At 50.1% G+C, this 21,265-nt stretch overlaps 2 protein-coding genes across 2 annotated transcripts; one reads left to right on the top strand and one right to left on the bottom strand.

Annotated features, from left to right (window-relative positions):
* Positions 1–1,174: 1,174 nt before the first annotated feature.
* On the bottom strand, positions 1,175–3,091 carry LOC120106669 (zinc finger BED domain-containing protein RICESLEEPER 2-like). The gene has a single exon (XM_089925389.1). The coding sequence runs from the start codon at positions 3,089–3,091 to the stop codon at positions 1,175–1,177; it is 1,917 nt and encodes a 638-aa protein (XP_089781515.1).
* Positions 3,092–19,984: 16,893 nt separating this feature from the next.
* On the top strand, positions 19,985–21,265 carry LOC103708177 (uncharacterized). Its single transcript, XM_008792991.6, has one exon. The coding sequence runs from the start codon at positions 20,095–20,097 to the stop codon at positions 20,941–20,943; it is 849 nt and encodes a 282-aa protein (XP_008791213.2). The 5' UTR covers positions 19,985–20,094; the 3' UTR covers positions 20,944–21,265.

Genomic DNA, 21,265 nt, shown 5'->3' with positions numbered 1-21,265 from the left:
TTGTACCATCTTAGTACCAACCATAAGTGCCACTTGGCCACCAGATTTTATTATGCATGAATCAGTTAGAAAGATGAAGCATATATGAAAATGTAATCTTGAAATACTCTTTTATCATGGAACCTTAATTGAATAAGGAAAAATATCAATTGATAGAATTCAGACGGCTTTGTAATCTGATGATATAGACTCAACTGAAGGAGCATAGTCATGAATATATGAACGTGAGCCTCCCAAGCGCAAAGGATATCATAGAGGAACATCAAGGTACGATGCAATAAGCAATACAGCCTGCAAAGCAAGGAAGAAAATAAATAACAAGCCGACCCTGATATCTCTACCTGGCTACCTGCTTACCATGATAGCTCTACAAAGTGAGACTCTTGAGTGGTTCCATGGTTCATCATAAAGTCACTGAAGCAACCCAGCAATGGATAATAGTGCACTTACCTTTAAAGAACCACAAAGAAACAGTAGATATACGGATCAAAATTCAGCTTTATAATGTCATTCCCCTGAGTGGTTCCATATGCTGCTCTTGTAAACATGCAAGCAAAAATGTCGACAAGCAAACAACCTATTCAACTTAAATCAAATATAAGATGGACCAAGTAGGCAATCAGACAGATCATTAACAAAATAGCATCTGATAGTTTGAAGATAACTTGCAAAAAAATTCATTCCATGCAACCAACTGCAACAATACAACTGAAACCAAACAAAAGGATTCCATCAAAAACAGGAGGATAAAAAAAAATCATCGGCCTGAAGTCGTTGTTCCCTGCACAATAATATATTCATCATATCCATGTAATAGAGAAACCCCCTGAAGTCAGCTTCAAGCCTGCAGTTCAAAAACATACAACTCTCATAAAATTTTGCAACAAATAACCATGATCCACATGAAAATACTCCATCCACAAACATACTTCATACTTGATACTTTAGGTATGAACTAGATCTGATGAGGGTATCGTCATTCAGTTCTCCCAAATTGCCCACTCCAGGAGTCCAGGGTGTCGTCATCTACATTCAACGTTACAGAACTCGAGCAATTTGCAACTGTTAACACACAAATCAATCATAAATGTTTAAATTATAAGTATAATAAGCAAATAAAAAATATTAGATAAATTTAAAAGATTTATATACCTTCATCATATTGTTCACGAAGTCAATCTTGGGTACACACTAAGGCTTCTACGGTAGAAGGGCTCAAAGAGCTTCGATACTGATCCACAACTCTACCACTAGTGCTGAATGCTGACTCAGATGAAACAGTGGAGACTGGAATAGCTAGAACATCTCGAGCCATTCTTGATAGTATAGGATAGACTGCTGCATTGCTCTTCCACCAAGCCAAGATGTCAAACTCTTTATTCTCCAAATCAGGAAGTACATCATCATCCAAATAACTATCCAACTCGGATCTCTTAGGGCGTTTTGAAGAACTCTGACTTCTAAATTGAGCAAAGTCCATACCAAATTCTTTTTTGGAAGAAACTGAACTTATATCACTTTGTCCACCAAAATTAGATGTTCGCTCACTTGAACTCATAGAGGGGTGCATTCTTGTTGCATCTACATACTCATTATACAATTTAAAAAGACAAGCACGAATATCATCAATCTTTTTCTTGCACTCCTCCAACTCAAATGCCTTTTGATAACAAAATTCTACAAATATCAACTTTGATCTGGGATCCAAAATAGAAGCAATTACCAACAAATTATTGCACTGAGACCAATATTTGTTAAACTTCTTTAGCATCTCATTTGTTAATTGCTTCACTGTTTCATCAGTATCGATACTTTCATCCATCAACAAAGCCCTAATTCCCCAAACTTCTTTTAGGTATAAATTGGATGTGGGATACTTACAACCAGAAAATACTTTAGTGGCATCAAGAAAGGCTTCTAAAAATTTAAGAATTATAGAAGCCTTTTTCCATTCATCATTGGTGGGGCATACACATGAATGCTCAGTTGCATATCTAATAAGAGCATCTTTATAACCAAGTGCATCATGCAACATTTCATAAGTAGAATTCCATCTTGTAGGAACATCCAAAGTGAGTCCTTTTCTAGCAGGAAGTCTCATATGCTGTAGAATTTCATTAAATGCTTGCATTCGAGATGGGGATGCAGAGACATATCTAACAATTTCTCTTATACATTCAATAGCTTCATGAATGATTTTCATTCCATCCTGAACCATAATATTTAATATATGTGCACAACATCTAATATGACTGTACTCCCCACTAAACAACATTGAAGCACAAAAGTGATCTCGGAGCCTTCTCATTACAGCATCATTTGTGCTGCAATTATCCAAAGTAATAGCACATATTTTATAATCCAATTCCCATTCAACAAGACATTTTTTTACAGCATCTTCAATTGCAAAGCTGGTGTGAGGGTATGGAAGTTTCTTGAAACTAATAATCTTCTTATGCAGAGTAAAGTCAGAATCAATATAATGTGCTGTGAAAGAAATGTAACCGATTTTCTGATTTGATGTCCAAATATCAGTAGTGAAACTAACTCGAGAACTTAGGTTCTTGAATACATCATGCAATTTTTTCCTCTCTTCTTGATACAAAGCCATACAATCATGTTTTACAGTCTTACGACCCATAATTTTGAATAATGGCTGAAGAGATCTCATAAAATCCAGAAAAACAGTGTGCTCAACAATACGAAATAGAAGCTCAGCACATATGATAAATTTTGCAAGAATTTTTCTACTCTCTTCTTGATTGAATTTGAAACACTTTATCGGATCTTTTGAACTTGGTAGTAAGAGCAACTGATTAGTCGAATTCTTTTGATACCTCTTGCAAACATTTTCAAGATGGCATTTTAGATGACTCGTTCCTCCTTTAGTGCTCCCACTTAAAACTTTTTTACAATATTTGCACTTAGCTATTGACCCTTCAGAATTTTTTTCCTCGATAAAGTGATTCCATACCCAAGATCTTTTTTTAGAAGAATTGTCACAAATATTTTCAGCAGTATCTTCATTTCTATCATCCTCATTCCTTAAATCTTCAACAGTCTCATTTTCACCAACTTTAGAATGAGACATTAGTAAAAATAATCTGCCCAAATAACAAAATAAATATCACAAATTTAACCTATAGCATCAGATATGTACGAAAATTTAAAACTCTTGTTATTGACAAAGTTGGAGATATAGTCATGTCATTACTATCTCAATGAATCATCCCCTGTTTGTTACAGTCTTATAAACAGATGAGATATGAGCAGCTTCTGGAATGGAAGATATATTATTTAGTTCCTAGGCTTACAGGTTGTTAAGGTTGGAAAGATAACAAGGACTTTCTGAAACCTTCAAATCAGATAAAGAGAGGAGAAAATAAAGAGGAAAGGAATCAGCGAGACTATGGATCAGTGATCACTGATCAACAAATTAAGATTGAGTTCAGTGTGTCTGAGGCAAACAACAAGAAAAGCAAGCCAATAGCATCAGGCATTACACATCACACTTTTAATTACCTATTCAAAACCACAAACCTAATTAAAACCACAAACTTAGTAGAATTGTAGAAATAACAGTAAATGTCTAAAATGCACTAAACACAACTTGTGGATTTATGGCAGCACAACCACCTCAAAAGCACATGATCCTCTTATTTGTGATATTTGGCAGATGAAATGAGCTCTACTAACTTTTAAAGCCTCCCCCTTTTGTTTTCGAGAAGGGGAGCAAGCAATAGATTAGTAAAAAAATAATATTTTAGGCACCACAGTCCACAGAGGAAGGAGGAGAAGAGGATAAGTAATTACCTCTTTCTCGGCAGGTCGGTCAGCGCCACAGAGGAAGGAGGAGAAGAGGATCGGGGCCGGTGAAGCACCAAGACTCAAGAGAGAATAGAACAAGGTAAAGCACCAAGAGGCAAGAGAGAATAGATTATCCAAAAAACCCTAATCTGAGAGCCGACTAGAGCCGATGCACCTCAAGTGACGATCAATTTTGGCGGTGAGGGGGTGGAGCCTGGAGGAGAAGGGAGATGAGGGCGACGATCCGAGACGATTGGCACTCGATGAGTCGGCGACGACGACGATCCGAGAAGGGAGCGGAGAAACCCTAGCCGACGACGACGAGCCTCCACCGCTCTCGTCTCGCCTCTGCACTCGACAAGCCGCTGCCGACGACGACGACTGGTGAGAAACCCTAGACGACGACGAGCCTCCACGCCTCCACTGGACCACCGTCTCCGGCTCTCCGCGTCTCGGTCTCGCGGCTCTCCGCTCTCGCCTCTGCAAATCACGAGTTCACGACTCGTCAAACAAAGTTACAAAACCCCAAAAATCCCCCTAAGTCGCGACTCGCGACTGGCTCGGGCCGTCTGCCCGTCTTCGATCTCGTTCGGGCTCGCATTGGGCCCGGGCTCGGGCTGGGCCCGGGCCGGGCCAATGGAAAACCCGAGCCCGGCCCGAAATAGAATTGGGCTTAAGATTTCAGCCCGAGCCCGGCCCGAAATAGAATTGGGCTTAAGTTTTTAACCCATAGCCCGGCCCGCAGGCAGCCCGGCCCGATGGGCTTCGGGCCGGCCCGAGCCCACTTCCAGCCCTATAAACAAAGTTCTTAATTTTCACCCTAAAGTGGATAACAATATTGAGGGCACAGCCAAAGCGATGTTAAATTTTGGGCTTGGAATCACAATTGAGGCCCAGTACCTACTCGAAGCCTAAATTATTATATAATGTTGTCGCACTAGCTCATGATTCGAGAACAAAAATAGTAAAGCATTCGTAGGTACAATTTTAGGCTCAGAGGGTAAGAAATTGACTGGATTTGCATCTAATCAGACCCCAGCTAGATCCATCAACAAACTTTTTGCATAAAAAATAAGGTGCAAGCAAGCCGAATCGAAGTAAGCTGAAGCTTGTATTGAGCTCGAAACTTTGGATAGTCTACTTGAGTTTGCCTTGAGTTCGAGTTGAGCCGATAAGAGTCAGCTCGAGCTTGACTCGGCCGGTTCCAATATGACTCATTTTATAATCTACCTAGTGATAGCCTTAGGTTTGGGTGTTGATGGGTGTCGGTCACCACTCAAGTCATGTCCCTCCATTGGCAGTGGGGAAGAGGAGGTGGATTACTAAAATGTCGCCCTCCAAAATCTTTCCAAAATTTGTCCAAATATATATATTTTTTAAACTTATCAAAGGCAAAGTTGATATTTTGGCTCCTAATAGATTACCTATCATGGTGTTTGGAAGCATAATAACTAAGAAATATAGTAGCATCGTAAGATTAGAGGAGAAGAGGTGGCAAGGGAAAAAAAAGCAAGGCTAGATAGGAAGGATTAGACAAAAAATAGAATTTGTATATTTACAATTTAATATAACAAGGAAAAGTTTTGAAGTGCTTGTTGTGCACACATGAAAAACAATTAACCTATAAATTCTAATTTAGTAATTGTAACAACTAATGTTTTATGTATGGTAGCAAATTCACAAAAATATATCATTTCTCACCGGACAAGAAAAATAATCTTATGCATATAGGTGGCATTTAGTGACTCAAATGGAATTCCCAAAATGATGTTAGATTACTGATGATTCTTATCTTGGAGTAATCTAATCCCAAATGATTTAAAATCATTGTATTTAGTATACTATGTTCCAGTGAATAAAGATCCCTAGCTATCCAGGAGTAACCTTTTTGGTATTCCATGAGAATCTTAGATCACTAACCATATAATACCAAACTAACTACCCTTAATATGTTCCATAAAATTATATCTATTAATCATATAAAATATATTATAATAAAATATTAATACATTGCATAAAAATATATTTATTAGTCCTATAAATTATTAATAAATTAAAGATATATTAATTATTATTACATAATTAATATTTTTATTTATACTTGTTGGGGGAAAAACCCCAAAGTCATACCGCCACGGAGGCGCTCGGCCAAAAAGCGCCGACCAGAAAGGAGCTCGGCCAAGGAGTGCCGACCAGAGAGCACCAACCAGAGGGGTGCTCAGCTAAAGAGCGCCAATCCGAAAAGATGCTCGGCCCAAGAGTTCCGACCGGAGCGCCAAGAGGCGCTCGGACCAACCAACGTCCCAAGTAGGGATGCTCGGCTAGAAAGAGCCGACCAGGAAGACGCTCGACTAAAGGGCGCCGACCAGAGAGAGAGCCAAGAGGCGCCCAATCAAAATAACCAAGTAGAGATACTCGGATAGGAACAGCCGACCAGCGGACGCCGACCAGAGAAGCGCTCAACTAGAAAGCGCTGACTAGAGAGCGCCAAATAGAGGCGCTCGGCTAGGAGGTATTCGCCCAAAGGGCGCCAAGCAGAAGTACTATGAAGCAACCCCGCCACAGGGCGCCCCATTGGGCGACCAGCTCGGCTCGGCACCCCTGCCGAGCCGATTGCCTTGGACCAAATGTTCAACTTCTGCCTAACCCTCTAAGCCTGAGGGACCTGACAACTCCACTACAACCTGCCGCTATCTCCAAGCCATCAAGGCATAAGATCTCCGCAGGTATTCGGCACGACCTGCCATTAATGCATGAGACCCCCTCGAGTCTCCGATGCACTCAGTCATTTAATGAACACGGCTCAAGGCGATCTCCGAATCACCGAACCATCAAAGCGTATGGTTCTCCCTGACCGCCGGTTCACTCGGTAATAAATGCACTTACCATCCACGGACCCCAGGCCTACCACGGCCGGCGGTTCTACCACCCCAACAGGTCCGATCGACCGTGACAACTCCCTGGTTCCGGTCTGATTCGGCCTTATCTTCCACCACGCCATTAATGGGCCAAATCGTGCCCAATTATTACAAAACAGGACAAACCTCCTGTCACCTCCCAGGTAACAAAAATCCTCCTATAAAAGAAAACCTGGGGGGAAAAGGGAGGGGGGAGAAAAAACCTGAGGCCCGGGACAGAACCCTTCTGGACCGGGTGAAAAGAAGCAAACAGCACAGACACGATAGAGGATATCACCCTCTTCATCTTCTTCATCTTATTCAAATATTCCGGCCGTCTTCTCCATATACTCTCTTCCTTGCTCTCTCCACATATCTGCCCCCTCTGACTTAAGCATCGGAGGGCCGGCGCCGGGAAGCCCGGCCACCGGCTTTTTTGCAGGACTTACACCCCTCCAGGAGGACGTCACCGGCCGGCGCACCGCCGTCCGCCCCTCCGGCAACGGAGCTCCTCCTTCCCATGGCTTCGCGGCAGCCTCCGGGTCCAATTTCCAGCAACAGTTGGCGCTAGAGGAAGGGTCCGAGTTCGCTGCCATGAAGCTAAGAAGCAAAGGGGCTTCCAACGCCTCTCGACGTCCTCCACCCAGTCCTGAGCATTCCGTCCGGAACTCACCACCTCCGGCCGAGTCAACCCCTCAAGTCCGGCCGGAGCAGTTTGATGCCCTGGTGCAACAAGTGCAAGCCTTGGCTACCGCTGTCCAAAGCTTGCAACCCAGGGGCATCCCAACGGCACCGCCTCCTCCGGCTCCAGCTCAACCGGAGCCTCCTACAAGCGGACTTCCCCTTCGAGGTCAGGACTCCCAAGTCCAGGCCTCCCTCTGGAGAGAGCACCCAGCCAGAGGCTACGGAGGCTGGCCACAGCCTTCAGAAGCTGAGTCGGTTCCAGGGCAACCTGCGCTCGAACGAACCGCTGCAGCGATCCTCCAGAATGATGAACTCGACAAGAAGGTCGAGAAGCTGGAGCGCCAAATCCAGGCACTCCACGGGAGAAAATCAGGACGTGATAACGACTTCGAGTTCACTACGAAGTCTCCCTTCTTCCCGGAGATCGAAGATGAACCGGTCCCACTACGGTTCAAGATGCCCCAGGTAGAGCCCTACAACGGCAAGGCTGATCCCCTGGACCACCTGGAGAGTTACCGGGTCTTAATGGCCCTACAAGGAGCCTCGGAGGCCATGATGTGCAAAGCTTTTCCGGCGACACTCCGAGGGCCAGCCCGGCTTTGGTTCACCGGGCTGAAGCCGAGTACTGTCTCTTCCTTTGAGCAGCTCGGCAGACAATTTGCTGGCAACTTTGCTGCCAGCCAGCCCCAGCGGCGGACATCCGACTCCCTCCTTGACATCAAACAAAAGGAGGGAGAATCCTTCAAGGAGTACTTGGACCGGTTCACCGCCGCAACATGGGAGGTCCGGGAGCTTGACCAGTCAATCGCCATGTCAGCATTGAAGACTGGAGCCCGGTCCTACAGATTTCTCTTCTCGATCGAGAAGAATTTTCCCACAGACCTCACCGAAATGTTCGCTCGGGCGCGGAAGTACGCCAAGGCAGAAGAGGCCGTGGCAGTTAGGCGGGGTGGGACCGAGCAGAACCCCAAGAAAAGATGCCGCGAGGAGCGCGGCCGGCCCAGAAGTCCGTCTCCGCGACGAGCTAAGAATCCGCCCCGCCCGAAGAGTCCACCCCGGTTGAGAGGACCTCCACAGCAGAGGTCACCACTCCGCCCGAGGTTCCCACTGCAGGCCCGTGCACCCCAAGGGATGTATGAGAAGTATACTCCCCTCAATGCTCCTCGGGCTGAAATCCTCATGGAAATTGAGAGTCGGGATTGCATCCGGCTCCCCCCTCCAAAGCCAGACACCAGAATCCGGCGTGATCTCCGGAAGTATTGCCGTTTTCACCGGGATCACGGCCATGATACCGAGGATTGTTATCAGCTCCGAAATGAGATCGAAGCACTCATTCGCCGAGGGGTGCTCGATCGGTTTGTGCAAGGCCGGCGTGAAGGGAAGAAGCCAGCCGAAGGAGCAGCACAGCCTGAAGGTTCAAATGCCAACAGGCCCATCGCCGGCGTCATCAACACTATCCGAGGCGGGACCTCGGCTGGGGAAGCCTCAGGGGAAGAAGCCTCCTCGAAGCGCCCGCACACCTCTGAAGCCATCTCCTTCTCAGATGACGATCTAGAGGGAGTCGAAACTCCCCATGATGACGCCATGGTCATCTCCATGATCATAAATAAATTTGATGTAAAACGCATCCTGGTTGATAATGGAAGCTCGGTGAATGTTTTGTATTTTGGTGCTTATTGTAAAATGGGGATGACAAAAGAACAGCTACGGAGCATGAATGCTCCGCTAGTTGGATTCACTGGGGATTCAGTCCCAGTAGAGGGCGAGATCGACCTTCTGGTCACAGCCGGGCTTGCCCCTCGTGAAAGTACCGTGGGTATGAGCTTCCTTGTGATACGCCTGCCCTCAGTTTACAACGCCATCCTCGGAAGGCCAGGACTCAACACCCTCCGAGCAGCGGTCTCAACTCACCACCTGCTGATGCGATTCCCCACCAGCCAGGGAGTCGGTGAAGCCCGAGGGGACCAAATGGTGGCAAGGCGATGCTACCTAGCGGCCCACGAGGCAAGACGACCAGCCGAAGTGCCTGCCCCAACGACTGACCAGTCAACTGAAGTTATGGAGGCACGGGTCAACCCCCAGAAAGAGCGGGTAGAGCCTGGTGAGTTGTTAATTCAAGTTCCCTTACGAGAGAACTTTTCCGAGCTAACCGTGCAGGTCGGCTCTGGCCTTGGCGAACACGAGAGGAGTCGCCTCGTCAACTTCCTACGAGACAACATGGATGTCTTCGCATGGTCGCCTGAAGACATACCAGGGATAGATCCAGAGATCATGGTCCACCGGCTCCAAGTAAAGCCGACCTGCAAGCCCGTGCGACAAAAGAAGCGAGGCGCCGCTCCTGAACGACAACGAGCAGCAGCCGAGGAGGTCGGCAAGCTCCTTGAAGCCGGCTTCATCCGGGAGATATCCTACCCGGAATGGCTCGCCAATGTGGTCCTCGTTAAAAAAGCTAGCGGGAAGTGGCGTATGTGCGTGGACTACACCGACCTGAATAAAGCCTGCCCGAAAGACAGCTTTCCACTTCCCAGCATCGACCAGCTCGTGGACTCCACCTCAGGTCACGAGCTGCTGGCATTCATGGATGCCTTTTCCGGATATAACCAGATCCGCATGGCGCCAGAAGACGAGGAAAAGACAGCCTTCATCACCGACGGAGGAACCTACTGCTACAAAGTGATGCCGTTCGGCCTAAAAAATGCCGGAGCAACTTATCAAAGGCTGGTCAGCCGGATCTTCAAAGACCAAATAGGCCGAAACATGGAGGTCTACGTGGATGACATGCTGGTGAAAAGCAAGGCGGCGCAAGACCACATAGCCGACCTCAATGAAGCATTTTTCACACTCCGAAAATACCAGATGAAGCTCAACCCAGCTAAATGTGCATTCGGGGTCACCTCCGGCAAATTCCTCGGCTTCATCATTACACAACGAGGAATTGAGGCCAATCCAGAGAAGATCCGAGCCCTCCAAGGGATGACGCCTCCCAGGACGGTCAAGGAGGTACAGCGGCTCACGGGCCGAGTGGCAGCCCTCGGGAGATTTATCTCCCGCTCGGCCGAGCGCTGCTTTCCATTCTTTGCAGCCCTCAAGAAGCCGAAGAGCTTTTTGTGGTCGGACGAGTGCCAGCAATCTTTTGAAGAGCTCAAGCACCTGCTGGCTTCCCCTCCCCTGCTCATGAAGCCTCAACAGGGTGAGCTCCTCTACTTGTATCTAGCTGTTTCCCCTGTAGCAGTAAGCTCGGTCCTAGTCCGAGAAGAGGAGAAACTTCAGAAACCAGTGTATTACTCCAGCCGGGTCTTAAGGGACGCTGAGACCCGATACTCCAAGCTTGAGAAGACCGCTTATGCTTTGGTCATCTCGGCTCGGAGGCTCCGACCCTACTTCCAAGCTCATACAGTGGCTGTGCTGACTGACCAGCCGGTCAAGCAGATCTTGCAGAGATCAGATCGTGCGGGTCGGATCACTAAATGGGCCATTGAGCTCGGGGAATTCGACATCGAGTACCGGCCCAGACCGACGATCAAAGCACAAGCACTCGCAGATTTTATTGTCGAGTGCACCATACCGGATGAGGTCGAGCCTGAACTTGAGCCACCGCTGGAGCAGAACCCGAGTTTGACATGGACTCTACATGTCGATGACTCTTCAAACTCGGAGGGTAGCAGAGCAGGATTTATTCTCACCAGCCCGGAGGGGGTGGTCGCCGAGCAGGCCCTGCGCCTCGAGTTTCCTGCTTCCAATAACATGGCGGAGTATGAAGCGCTCGTCGCCGGGCTTAAGCTAGCCAAAGAGCTAGGAGTGAAGGACTTGAAGGCCTTCAGTGATTCTCAGCTCGTTGTCAACCAAATTATGGGCGACTTCGAAGCCAGAGACCCGACCATGCAGAAGTATCTCCAGAAGGTACGGGATCTCGCTTCGACCTTGAGCTTTTTTCACATTCAACATATTGCCAGGTCGGAGAATCTCAGGGCCGACCAGCTATCAAAGCTGGCGTCCTCTCGCATGAGCGAGCTTCCCAAAGAAGCAGTACTGGAATATCTCCAAAAGCCCAGCACAGACGAGCCCGAGCAGACCCTCTGCACCGAACTCGAGCCAAGCTGGATGGATGAGCTCATCAGCTATCTGCAAAACGAAACCCTCCCTGCTGATGTACGAGAGGCTCGCCGAATCAAGCGCCTCGCCACCTGATACATACTATACGAGGGAAAGCTCTACCGGAAATCCTTCACCTCTCCCCTCCTCAGATGCCTTCGCCCAACGGAAGCTAATTATGCCCTGCGCGAAGTCCACGAAGGGATTTGTGGAAACCATCTGGGAGGGCGAGCATTGGCCCATAAAATTCTGCGCCAAGGATATTATTGGCCGACACTCCAGAAGGATGCTATGAATTTCATCCAAAGATGCGACCGGTGCCAAAGGAACGCCAATGTTCAGCGCCGGCCCTCGGCTCCTTTGACTTCTATCAGCTCCCCTTGGCCTTTTGCCCAGTGGGAAATTGACATCCTTGGGCCATTTCCACTGGCCACCGGGCAAAGGAAGTTCCTGGTCGTCTCCATAGACTATTTCACTAAGTGGGTGGAAGCTGAGCCCCTCGCCCGGATCACTGAGCAGAAGATGCGGGATTTCGTCTGGAAGTCCATCATTTGCAAATTCGGGCTTCCCCGCATCCTTATCTCTGACAACGGTCGCCAGTTCGACAACATCCATTTCAGAGAGTTCTGCTCCGAGCTTGGCATTGACCACCGCTTCACCTCGGTCGCGCATCCTCAGACAAACGGAGAAACCGAGGTAACAAATCGTACTATTTTGCAGGGTCTCAAAACCAGGCTCGACAAATTCAAAGGACAATGGGTCGAAGACCTATACAATGTCCTGTGGGCTTACTGGACTACGTTCCGCGTCCCCACTGGCGAGACTCCCTTCAACCTAACATATGGGATGGAGACCGTCATTCCACTAGAGATTGGGCTCCCCTCTCCAAGAGTCGAGCACCACGATGCCAGCTCCAACTCTTCGCAGCTCAGAGGCAACCTCGACCTGATCGAGGAAACAAGGGAGGTCGCCCGAGTACGTATGGCGAGGTACCAGCAAAAGACAGCTCAGTACTACAACGCCAGGGTCAAAGTCAAATCTTTCAGACCAGGGGACCTTGTCCTAAGAAGAGCTGAAACCTCCCGACCAACTGAGCAAGGGAAGCTGGCCCCGAATTGGGAAGGACCATACCGAGTCACGCGCATTCGCCGACCCGGAACTTATCAATTGGAGTCTCTAGATGGGACTCCCATTCCGCGGAGCTGGAGCTCTGAAAATCTCCGCGTGTACCACCAGTAGAACCCTGAGGGGTTCCCCATTATTCAACCATTGAATTTCATTCTATGAATTTCATTTCACAATAAACTGATGGTTTGCGAACTTATTCCGAGCTCACCAATTTTTCTGATTATCTCATGGCATAAAGTTCATTCTTCTTCCCTGACCACGGTTGGGATGCCCCGATGCCTCGGGATGATGGAGTACCTGCGTGGACCCTCTAAAGATGTCCGTGAGTTCGTGGTGCGCTCTCCATCAACCAACGAGCTCGGCTCGTGCTCCTACCCTGACCACGGTCAGGATACCCTGAGACGTCAGGATGCCCCAATATATTGGGATGCCCTGCCACAACGGGATGCCCCGATCCGTCGGGATGGCCCGAGACGTCGGAATATGAGTAGCGGTCCTCTCTGACCGGACGAGCTCGGCTCGTGCTCCATCGGCTATGAGTTAGCGGTCCTCTCTGACCGGACGAGCTCGGCTCGTGCTCCTACCCTGACCACGGTCAGGATGCCCCGAGACGTCGGGATGCCCCGATCCGTCGGGATGCCCCAAGATGTCGGGATGCCCCGGCTATAGGGACGCCCGAGACGTCGGGATATGAGTAGCGGTCCTCTCTGACCGGACGAGCTCGGCTCGTGCTCCATCGGCTATGAGTTAGCGGTCCTCTCTGACCGGACGAGCTCGGCTCGTGCTCCATCGGCTATGAGTTAGCGGTCCTCTCTGACCGGACGAGCTCGGCTCGTGCTCCTACCCTGACTACAGTCAGGATGCCCCGAGACGTCGGGATGCCCCGGCTATAGGGATGCTCGAAACATCGAGATGAGTAGCGGTCCTCTCTGACCGGACGAGCTCGGCTCGTGCTCCATCAGCTATGAGTAGCGGTCCTCTCTGACCGGACGAGCTCGGCTCGTGCTCCATCAGCTATGAGCAGCGGTCCTCTCTGACCGGACGAGCTCGGCTCGTGCTCCATCGACTTCAGCCAACAAGCTCGGCCCGCTCTTCATCGCTGGATCTCTGCCGATGTCCCCAAAGAACGGAGCCTGAGCAGAGAAGTGTCTTCGGTCGCCTCGGCGCCAGGACGCACACGGTACGAGGTACCCCTTTATTTAATGTTTTTACATTATCTATTCTATTCTTGGATTTCTCTGCCGACATCCCCAAAGAACGGAGTCCGAGCAGAGAAGCGTCTTCAGTCGCCTCGGCGCAAGGACGCACACGGTACAAGGTACCCATTTATTTAATGTTTCTACATCTATTCTATTTTTGGATTTCTCTGCCGACGTCCCCAAAGAACGGAGTCTGAGCAGAGAAGCGTCTTCAGTCGCCTCGGCGCAAGGACGCACACGGTACAAGGTACCCATTTATTTAATGTTTCTACATCATCTATTCTATTTTTGGATTTCTCTGCCGACGTCCCCAAAGAACGGAGTCCGAGCAGAGAAGCGTCTTCAGTCGCCTCGGCGCAAGGACGCACACGGTACAAGGTACCCATTTATTTAATGTTTCTACATCATCTATTCTGTTCTTGGATTTTTCTCTGCCGATGTCCTCAAAGAACGGACGCCGAGCAGAGGAGCGTCTTCAATCGCCTCGGCGAAGGAGTGCTCATGACACCAGCACATTATTATACTAAGTCCGGTGAATTCCCGTCACGAGTTGACGAGCATTCGACCCATTCGTTGGAAACGAATCTGGTCCGCCCCGGCAATGCGAGGATCGAAGTTCACTAACTTCGCAAAAATTTTAAGTCCTAGAGACCGCCTTAGGGCTCGGTCGAATTCTGGACTAAGCTCGGGAAGACTCTCCGAGCCCAAATCCTTTGGTATAAGCACAAGTGTTGCTATACCACTGGTTGAAGGACCGAGCAATGGAGCTCGGCAAGCCAAACTTAAACTCAAACCCTGTGGCGGGAAAAGCTGAGGCCCTAGAGCCCATATCCTCGGAACCTAAAACGGATCCGAGCAGAAAAACTTGGACTATGACAGACGAGTTTCCAAAAAAGAAATGTATATTCATTTCAAAAAGGCCCGTAGGCTAAGTACAAAATTCGGGTTTGACCCTTACAAGTACGGGAGGCCATCCCGACTTCACAAAACAAAACAAAATTACTCTAAGGCCCGAGCCCGACCACTTCGGCTTCGGCAGTGTCGGGAGCGGCGGGCTCGGCAGTCGGGACCTCCACGGCCTCGGCAGCGATGAGAGTAGCCTCGGGGGCGGCTTCGGTCGCCTCGGCCTCCGGAGCATCCGCCTCCGCATCCGGCCTTTCGACCCCTGCTCCCGGTTGGAGCAAGTTTACGTCAAAATCCGGGAGGAGCCGCCGCAATTGATTGCGGAAATCCCGGAAGCCCTGGATCAGCCCATTCACGCCCTCCTCTTCCAGGAGGTCGCGGAACTCCTCCGACTCGCGAAAGAGCGCCACCGCGCTCTGAGCTTGCTCCCGAGCCTCGAGCTCCCGAGCCTCGTGGTAGGTGGCCTTCTTCTCGAGGGTTTTTATTTCCCGCTCAAGCTCCGAATGTCGGAGGCGGGCATTCCCCACCTCCTGCTCGCGGGAGGCCAGCGCCTGCTCGATTTCGGCCAATCGAGCCTCTGCGGCGCGCAGCTCGGACCTCGCCAATGCATGCGCGCCCTTCTCTTCATCGAGCTCAGCGGTCAGAGCTCGAATCTTTTCATCAGATGCTCCGACCTTTCCTTGGAACACCTGTCGTTCGGCCTCAGAGGCCTGGTATTTCTCCTCGGAGGCCTGGTACTTCGCCTCGGCGGCCATGTACCTCTTCTGGGCCTCCTCGTAACTGCGCTGGCACCTCCGGGCTTTCTCCCGGTACTTTTGGACTAGGTGCATCAGCATCTCTGTCTCGTGCAAATGCTGTAAAAGAGACGAAAAGAAAAACATAAGGCGCCACTAGTAGAAAATCTATACGGATTACACAAGTGGAAGATTTTACTTACCCGGACGGCGTTGCAGCGGGTATAGTCCATGAAAGCATTATAGATCATGGACTGCATCATTGCCCGGTCGGCTGGGAGCAGCGCGACCCGGAATACCTCCAGCGCTACTTGAGGGTTTTCGAGGGCTGAATCACCCTCGAACACCGACCAGGTGGGTGCAAGGGGCACCCGTCCCCCCGAGCCCGATGGGCCCGGAAGGCCAGCATCGGCTGGCCTAGGTAGAGCCGACCCTGAAGCTCCCTGACTGCCCCCCGGTTCGGAGCTAGGGGGCTGGGGTCGGACGAGCGGCCGATCTGACCGCCGCACAACTACAGCGGGGCGTGCAAGCACGGGACCCGCTGAACTCCTCCCCTGGTCGGCAACTGGAGCGTCCTGCCAACCAGGGATCTACGCCAAGGGCGCCGGGCATAGGGGCGCCATCAGGACTCCTCTGGAGCCCGAGCCCCCGGAACCCGCGCCCTCTCCCCGATCAGCCTCAGGGCGCGCGGGCTGAGAAGGACCCGCCTCAGAGTCAGCGGGGCGAGAAGGCCCCGCCTCGAGATGCGCAGGGCGGGAAGGACCTGCCTCGGCCACCGCTGCCGCCGAGGGAGTCGAAGTTGCCGAGACCTTTTGCTTCTTTCTCGGCTCGGTGGGCTCTCCCGAGAGCTCGGCCGCTCTCTTCTGGAAGCGGGCGTAAAGAACTTCGCTTTTCGTCACCATCTTTGCGATATCTGCAAAGGCGAACAGGATTAGAACATTAGAACAATGAGGAAATAAAAAGAGACACCGTAACTACCCTTACCGTGGGGACGTGCCGAGCTCAAGCCCACGTTCACCAAAGCGTCCTCACATATGAGGCCGTTCAGTAAAATGCCGTCCCCGAGGCTGCGGATGGCGTCGAGGATCCCCTGCTCACGTGGAGAAAGTCTGGGGGGTTTGTTGATGGACTTGAGCTGAGCCGGTCCCCACCGGGGTTCAAACCCCCAGGACTGTGCAGAACCAAGGAAGAAGAATTTCTCCTTCCAGCCATGAATGGACGAGGGGGCACCATGAAAGAGTGGCCGACCCGCCCGAAGGGCGATGTAAAGCCACTCCCCGCCTCCCGGATTCGACTTAAAAATAAAAAGTCGCCGAAAGACGTTGACAGAAGTCGGAATCCCCTGCAGTAAACACAGGGATAGAAAACCGACCACCGTCCTCCAGGCGTTCGGAGTGAGTTGCGCCGGAACCAACTGGCACACCGTTAGCAACTCATTCACGAAGCCGTGAAGAGGAATTCGGAGGCCGGCCCAGAGCGATTCCAGATGCACTCCGATCCGGCCTACCGGAGGATCGGTTATCCGGTCCCTCCGCCTGGCGGGCTCCAAACGGAACCCGTGAAGAGGGAAGAACCACTCTTCGGTCATCTCGACCTCCAGGACGCTCATGGTGGACTCGACTTCGCTAGGGAGAGAACCCATTGCGAGAAAAAAAATCAAAAAGAAGAGGGACCTGAGGGAAACGCCGGAGAGAAGGAACTTCGGTCTGAGAAAGACTGGAAGGAAAGCTGGAAGCAGAAGGCAATAGAAAGAGGACAAGGGGCCAGGGGAGAGTTTAAATAGACCTCCCCAACGGCCCAGATCAGCGAGAAAAACGCTGTATCCTGTTTAGATGGCGACGCGTGTCGATCCAAAAGACAGAACGACGCATTTAATTAGGGCTAGCGCTTCGGACGCTGAAGCGCCCCATCGGATCGTGCGGAAAGGCGCCCGCAATCGAAGATCGTGTGGCCCCATCATGAGCCCACGACGCGAGGACGCTTCGCGAAAGGTGCCCCAATAATGGGACTCTTCGGGAAAAGAGAGACGCCGCCTATTAAAGGCACTTCAAAGCGCTCGATAATTCAAAATGCGCAATAAATTAAAAATTTTCGGAAATCGTACGGCCCAACTGAAGCTACTTCCCGCGCTCCAGCTGGTAGCCAACTGGAACTCGGAAGTCGGGGGGTAGTGTTGGGGGAAAAATCCCAAAGTCATACCGCCACGGAGGCGCTCGGCCAAAAAGCGCCGACCAGAAAGGAGCTCGGCCAAGGAGTGCCGACCAGAGAGCACCAACCAGAGGGGTGCTCAGCTAGAGAGCGCCAATCCGAAAATATGCTCGGCCCAAGAGTTCCGACCGGAGCGCCAAGAGGCGCTCGGACCAACCAACATCCCAAGTAGGGATGCTCGGCTAGAAAGAGCCGACCAGGAAGACGCTCGACTAAAGGGCGCCGACCAGAGAGAGCGCCAAGAGGCGCCCAATCAAAATAACCAAGTAGAGATACTCGGATAGGAACAGCCGACCAGCGGACGCCGACCAGAGAAGCGCTCAACTAGAAAGCGCTGACTAGAGAGCGCCAAATAGAGGCGCTCGGCTAGGAGGTATTCGCCCAAAGGGCGCCGAGCAGAAGTACTATGAAGCAACTCCGCCACAGGGCGCCCCATTGGGCGACCAGCTCGGCTCGGCAGGGGTGCCGAGCCGATTGCCTTGGACCAAATGTTCAACTTCTGCCTAACCCTCTAAGCCTGAGGGACCTGACAACTCCACTACAACCTGCCGCTATCTCCAAGCCATCAAGGCATAAGATCTCCGCAGGTATTCGGCACGACCTGCCATTAATGCATGAGACCCCCTTAAGTCTCCGATGCACTCAGTCATTTAATGAACACGGCTCAAGGCGATCTCCGGATCACCGAACCATCAAAGCGTATGGCTCTCCCTGACCGCCGGTTCACTCGGTAATAAATGCACTTACCATCCACGGACCCCAGGCCTACCACGGCCGGCGGTTCTACCACCCCAACAGGTCCGATCGACCGTGACAACTCCCTGGTTCCGGTCTGATTCGGCCTTATCTTCCACCACGCCATTAATGGGCCAAATCGTGCCCAATTATTACAAAACAGGACAAACCTCCTGTCACCTCCCAGGTAACAAAAATCCTCCTATAAAAGAAAACCTGGGGGGAAAAGGGAGGGGGGAGAAAAAACCTGAGGCCCGGGACAGAACCCTCCTGGACCGGGTGAAAAGAAGCAAACAGCACAGACACGATAGAGGATATCACCCTCTTCATCTTTTTCATCTTATTCAAATATTCCGGCCGTCTTCTCCATATACTCTCTTCCTTGCTCTCTCCACATATCTGCCCCCTCTGACTTAAGCATCGGAGGGCCGGCGCCGGGAAGCCCGGCCACCGGCTTTTTTGCAGGACTTACACCCCTCCAGGAGGACGTCACCGGTCGGCGCACCGCCGTCCGCCCCTCCGGCAATGGAGCTCCTCCTTCCCCTGGCTTCGCGGCAGCCCCCGGGTCCAATTTCCAGCAACAATACTTATATTATATTATTTTTAATACTAATATTTATTTTTACTAGAAAAATAAAGTAAATAGAAGCAATATATTAAATGATTTTATTATGTAAATATAAAGCATAATAATATATTTCTATTATCATTTAAATTTATCTTTGAATAATAATATGATAGAAATATAATTAGTATTATATTATAATATCATATATATATATATATATCATAAATATAATATACATAATATTGATATAATATATTAATAGTATATTGATATACCAATTTTTTCTGCTAGATTGAGGGATATTTTTATCCTCAAATTTCCATTCAATATCAATGCCCAAGAATAAATATTTTATTACTAAGTTAGATGGTGATTTGAGATCATTACCACGTAGAATCATTGTGGTGCAACAAATACGGTGATCTCATTACCTCTACCATATCATTTTTGATGTTGGGATGATGACGCTATATGAAATGCCCCTATAATGGGATCCCTTTAACATTACTTTTTAGAGTATTATCTAAATTGATGAAGCCAAAATTTCCCAAATTGGTAAGCTGCCCTAAGTCATTGCTTCTATGCTGCAACCACAATCTTCGCGAGTGTACCGCACTGATTATGATATTCATATTCCAAAATATAACTCGAAATCTTCTGCCATGATGACCTTTTTGGAAGTAAAGCGGCTGCCGGGAATGCCGGATTGGCTCTCCGACCAATCAACGCAAATATCTACCAAGTAAAGACGATGGGTCCTGAAAATGGAGCGTAAAGGTTGAATCCAGCGCACCATCGCAAAGGTCTAGTTTCTAAGTCAGATCACTGTCGAGGGGTTAAGTGCAAAAAAAAAAAAAAAAAAAAAAAAAATGCAAAACAGAAAACGGTCGGCCACCAACATTTTCATTTCTGTGGTTGCTGTATGGGGAGAGGGTTGCATCTTTCGCGCGAATCACCGTTGGATCACCACTGCACAGATCTTAAAGCTGTCCCACGTAATTTCCTTTTCCCTCCCCTGCCCCTTTTTTTAGGTCTTAGCATTTCCTCGTCTCGCTCTGCCTTTTCCGTCTTATCCCAGTCCCACCTTCAAGTACAAAGGCGGCGGCGCTCCGATCGAAACCACACCGCCAACGCAAACGATGGAGGGCAAAGACGACGGCGTTGTATCCAACGGCAGCGTCGCTCTCGAGAAGGACGAAGCCCTAATCGGAACCCTCGATCAAGATCAAGAAGGGGGCGAGAAGGAGAAGAAGGCGGAAACCGATGCCGACGGCACGATCTATCTCATCGGCGACGAGTTCCAAGGCCTCCAGGCCGAGAAGCAGGAGCTCGAACGCCAGCTTGACGACGCCCGGAAGGAGCTCCACCGCGCCGAGGGGGAGAACCGCTCCCTCGCCGGCCAGGCCCACCACCTTGAGGGCGAGCTCGTCCGCACCCAGGAGGACCTCGCCGCCGCGGCCTCCGCCGCTGAGGACTTCGAGGCCGAGGCCGACCGCCTGAAGCGCGCCATCAAGGACCTGGAGGCCGACAAGGCCTCGCTCATCGCCGACAAGGCCGCGCTGGAGGCCAAGATCTCCGCACTCGAGGGGCGCCTCCTCGCTGCCGCCGAGGAGAAGGAAGGGGAGGTCCGAGCCCTCCAGGCAAAGGCCGAGGAGCTTGAGATGAAGGTGCGGGACCTCACCGAGGGGCTGAGGCTCTCCAAGGAGCAGGCAAAAGAGGCCGTGGAGGAGCAGGCCAAGATCGGGGCGGCGCGGGAAGAGGAGCTCCAGCAGGTCATTAAGGCCCTCGAGGAGACCAAGACTCGATTGGAAGGGGAGCACGCTGAATTCTGTTCCAATATCGACAGGAATCTTGGCGAGAGGGATGCTGCTGTGGCAGCGATGGAGAAGGGTCTGAACGTTGCTTGGGTGGCGGCAGCGGTGGCATCAGTCGGAGCAGTAGCTGCGGGCGCTGTGGCTGTCTATCTTCGCAAAGTCGGGCAGAGGTAAACCGGCGTGAAGGTTATGATTTCTTGGGCGCTACCTGATGAGAATTTTAGCTACTGTTTTCTTTTCATGATCGCTATCATGTTAGAATTTAAGGTTTATAGGTTTACTGCTTCTTGGTTGGATAAATGCATAAGATCTTTCTGAGAAGCTTTATTCTTACTATTATATATAGATGGAGAGAGAGACAGGAGGAGAGTTATGTTGTGGCAAAACAGTTCTTGCTATCTGTTGTTTTCGGTGTTTTTGCTGGTGATAAAAAGCCTGTAGCCATATTTCTGTGGCAAAACAGATCTTCGTCGAGTTTGGCAGTCATATTGCTTAA

This window comes from Phoenix dactylifera, chromosome 1 (genome assembly GCF_051530095.1).
Source record: "Phoenix dactylifera cultivar Ajwa chromosome 1, Ajwa_hap1_PhDact_Kaust_v1.1, whole genome shotgun sequence".
NCBI lineage: Eukaryota > Viridiplantae > Streptophyta > Magnoliopsida > Arecales > Arecaceae > Phoenix > Phoenix dactylifera.
This window is presented reverse-complemented; position numbering and strand designations above follow the sequence as displayed.

Coding starts and splice junctions, on each gene's coding strand:
- LOC120106669 (XM_089925389.1), bottom strand. CDS start 3,091: ATGTCTCATTCTAAAGTTGGTGAAAATGAGACTGTTGAAGATTTAAGG.
- LOC103708177 (XM_008792991.6), top strand. CDS start 20,095: ATGGAGGGCAAAGACGACGGCGTTGTATCCAACGGCAGCGTCGCTCTC.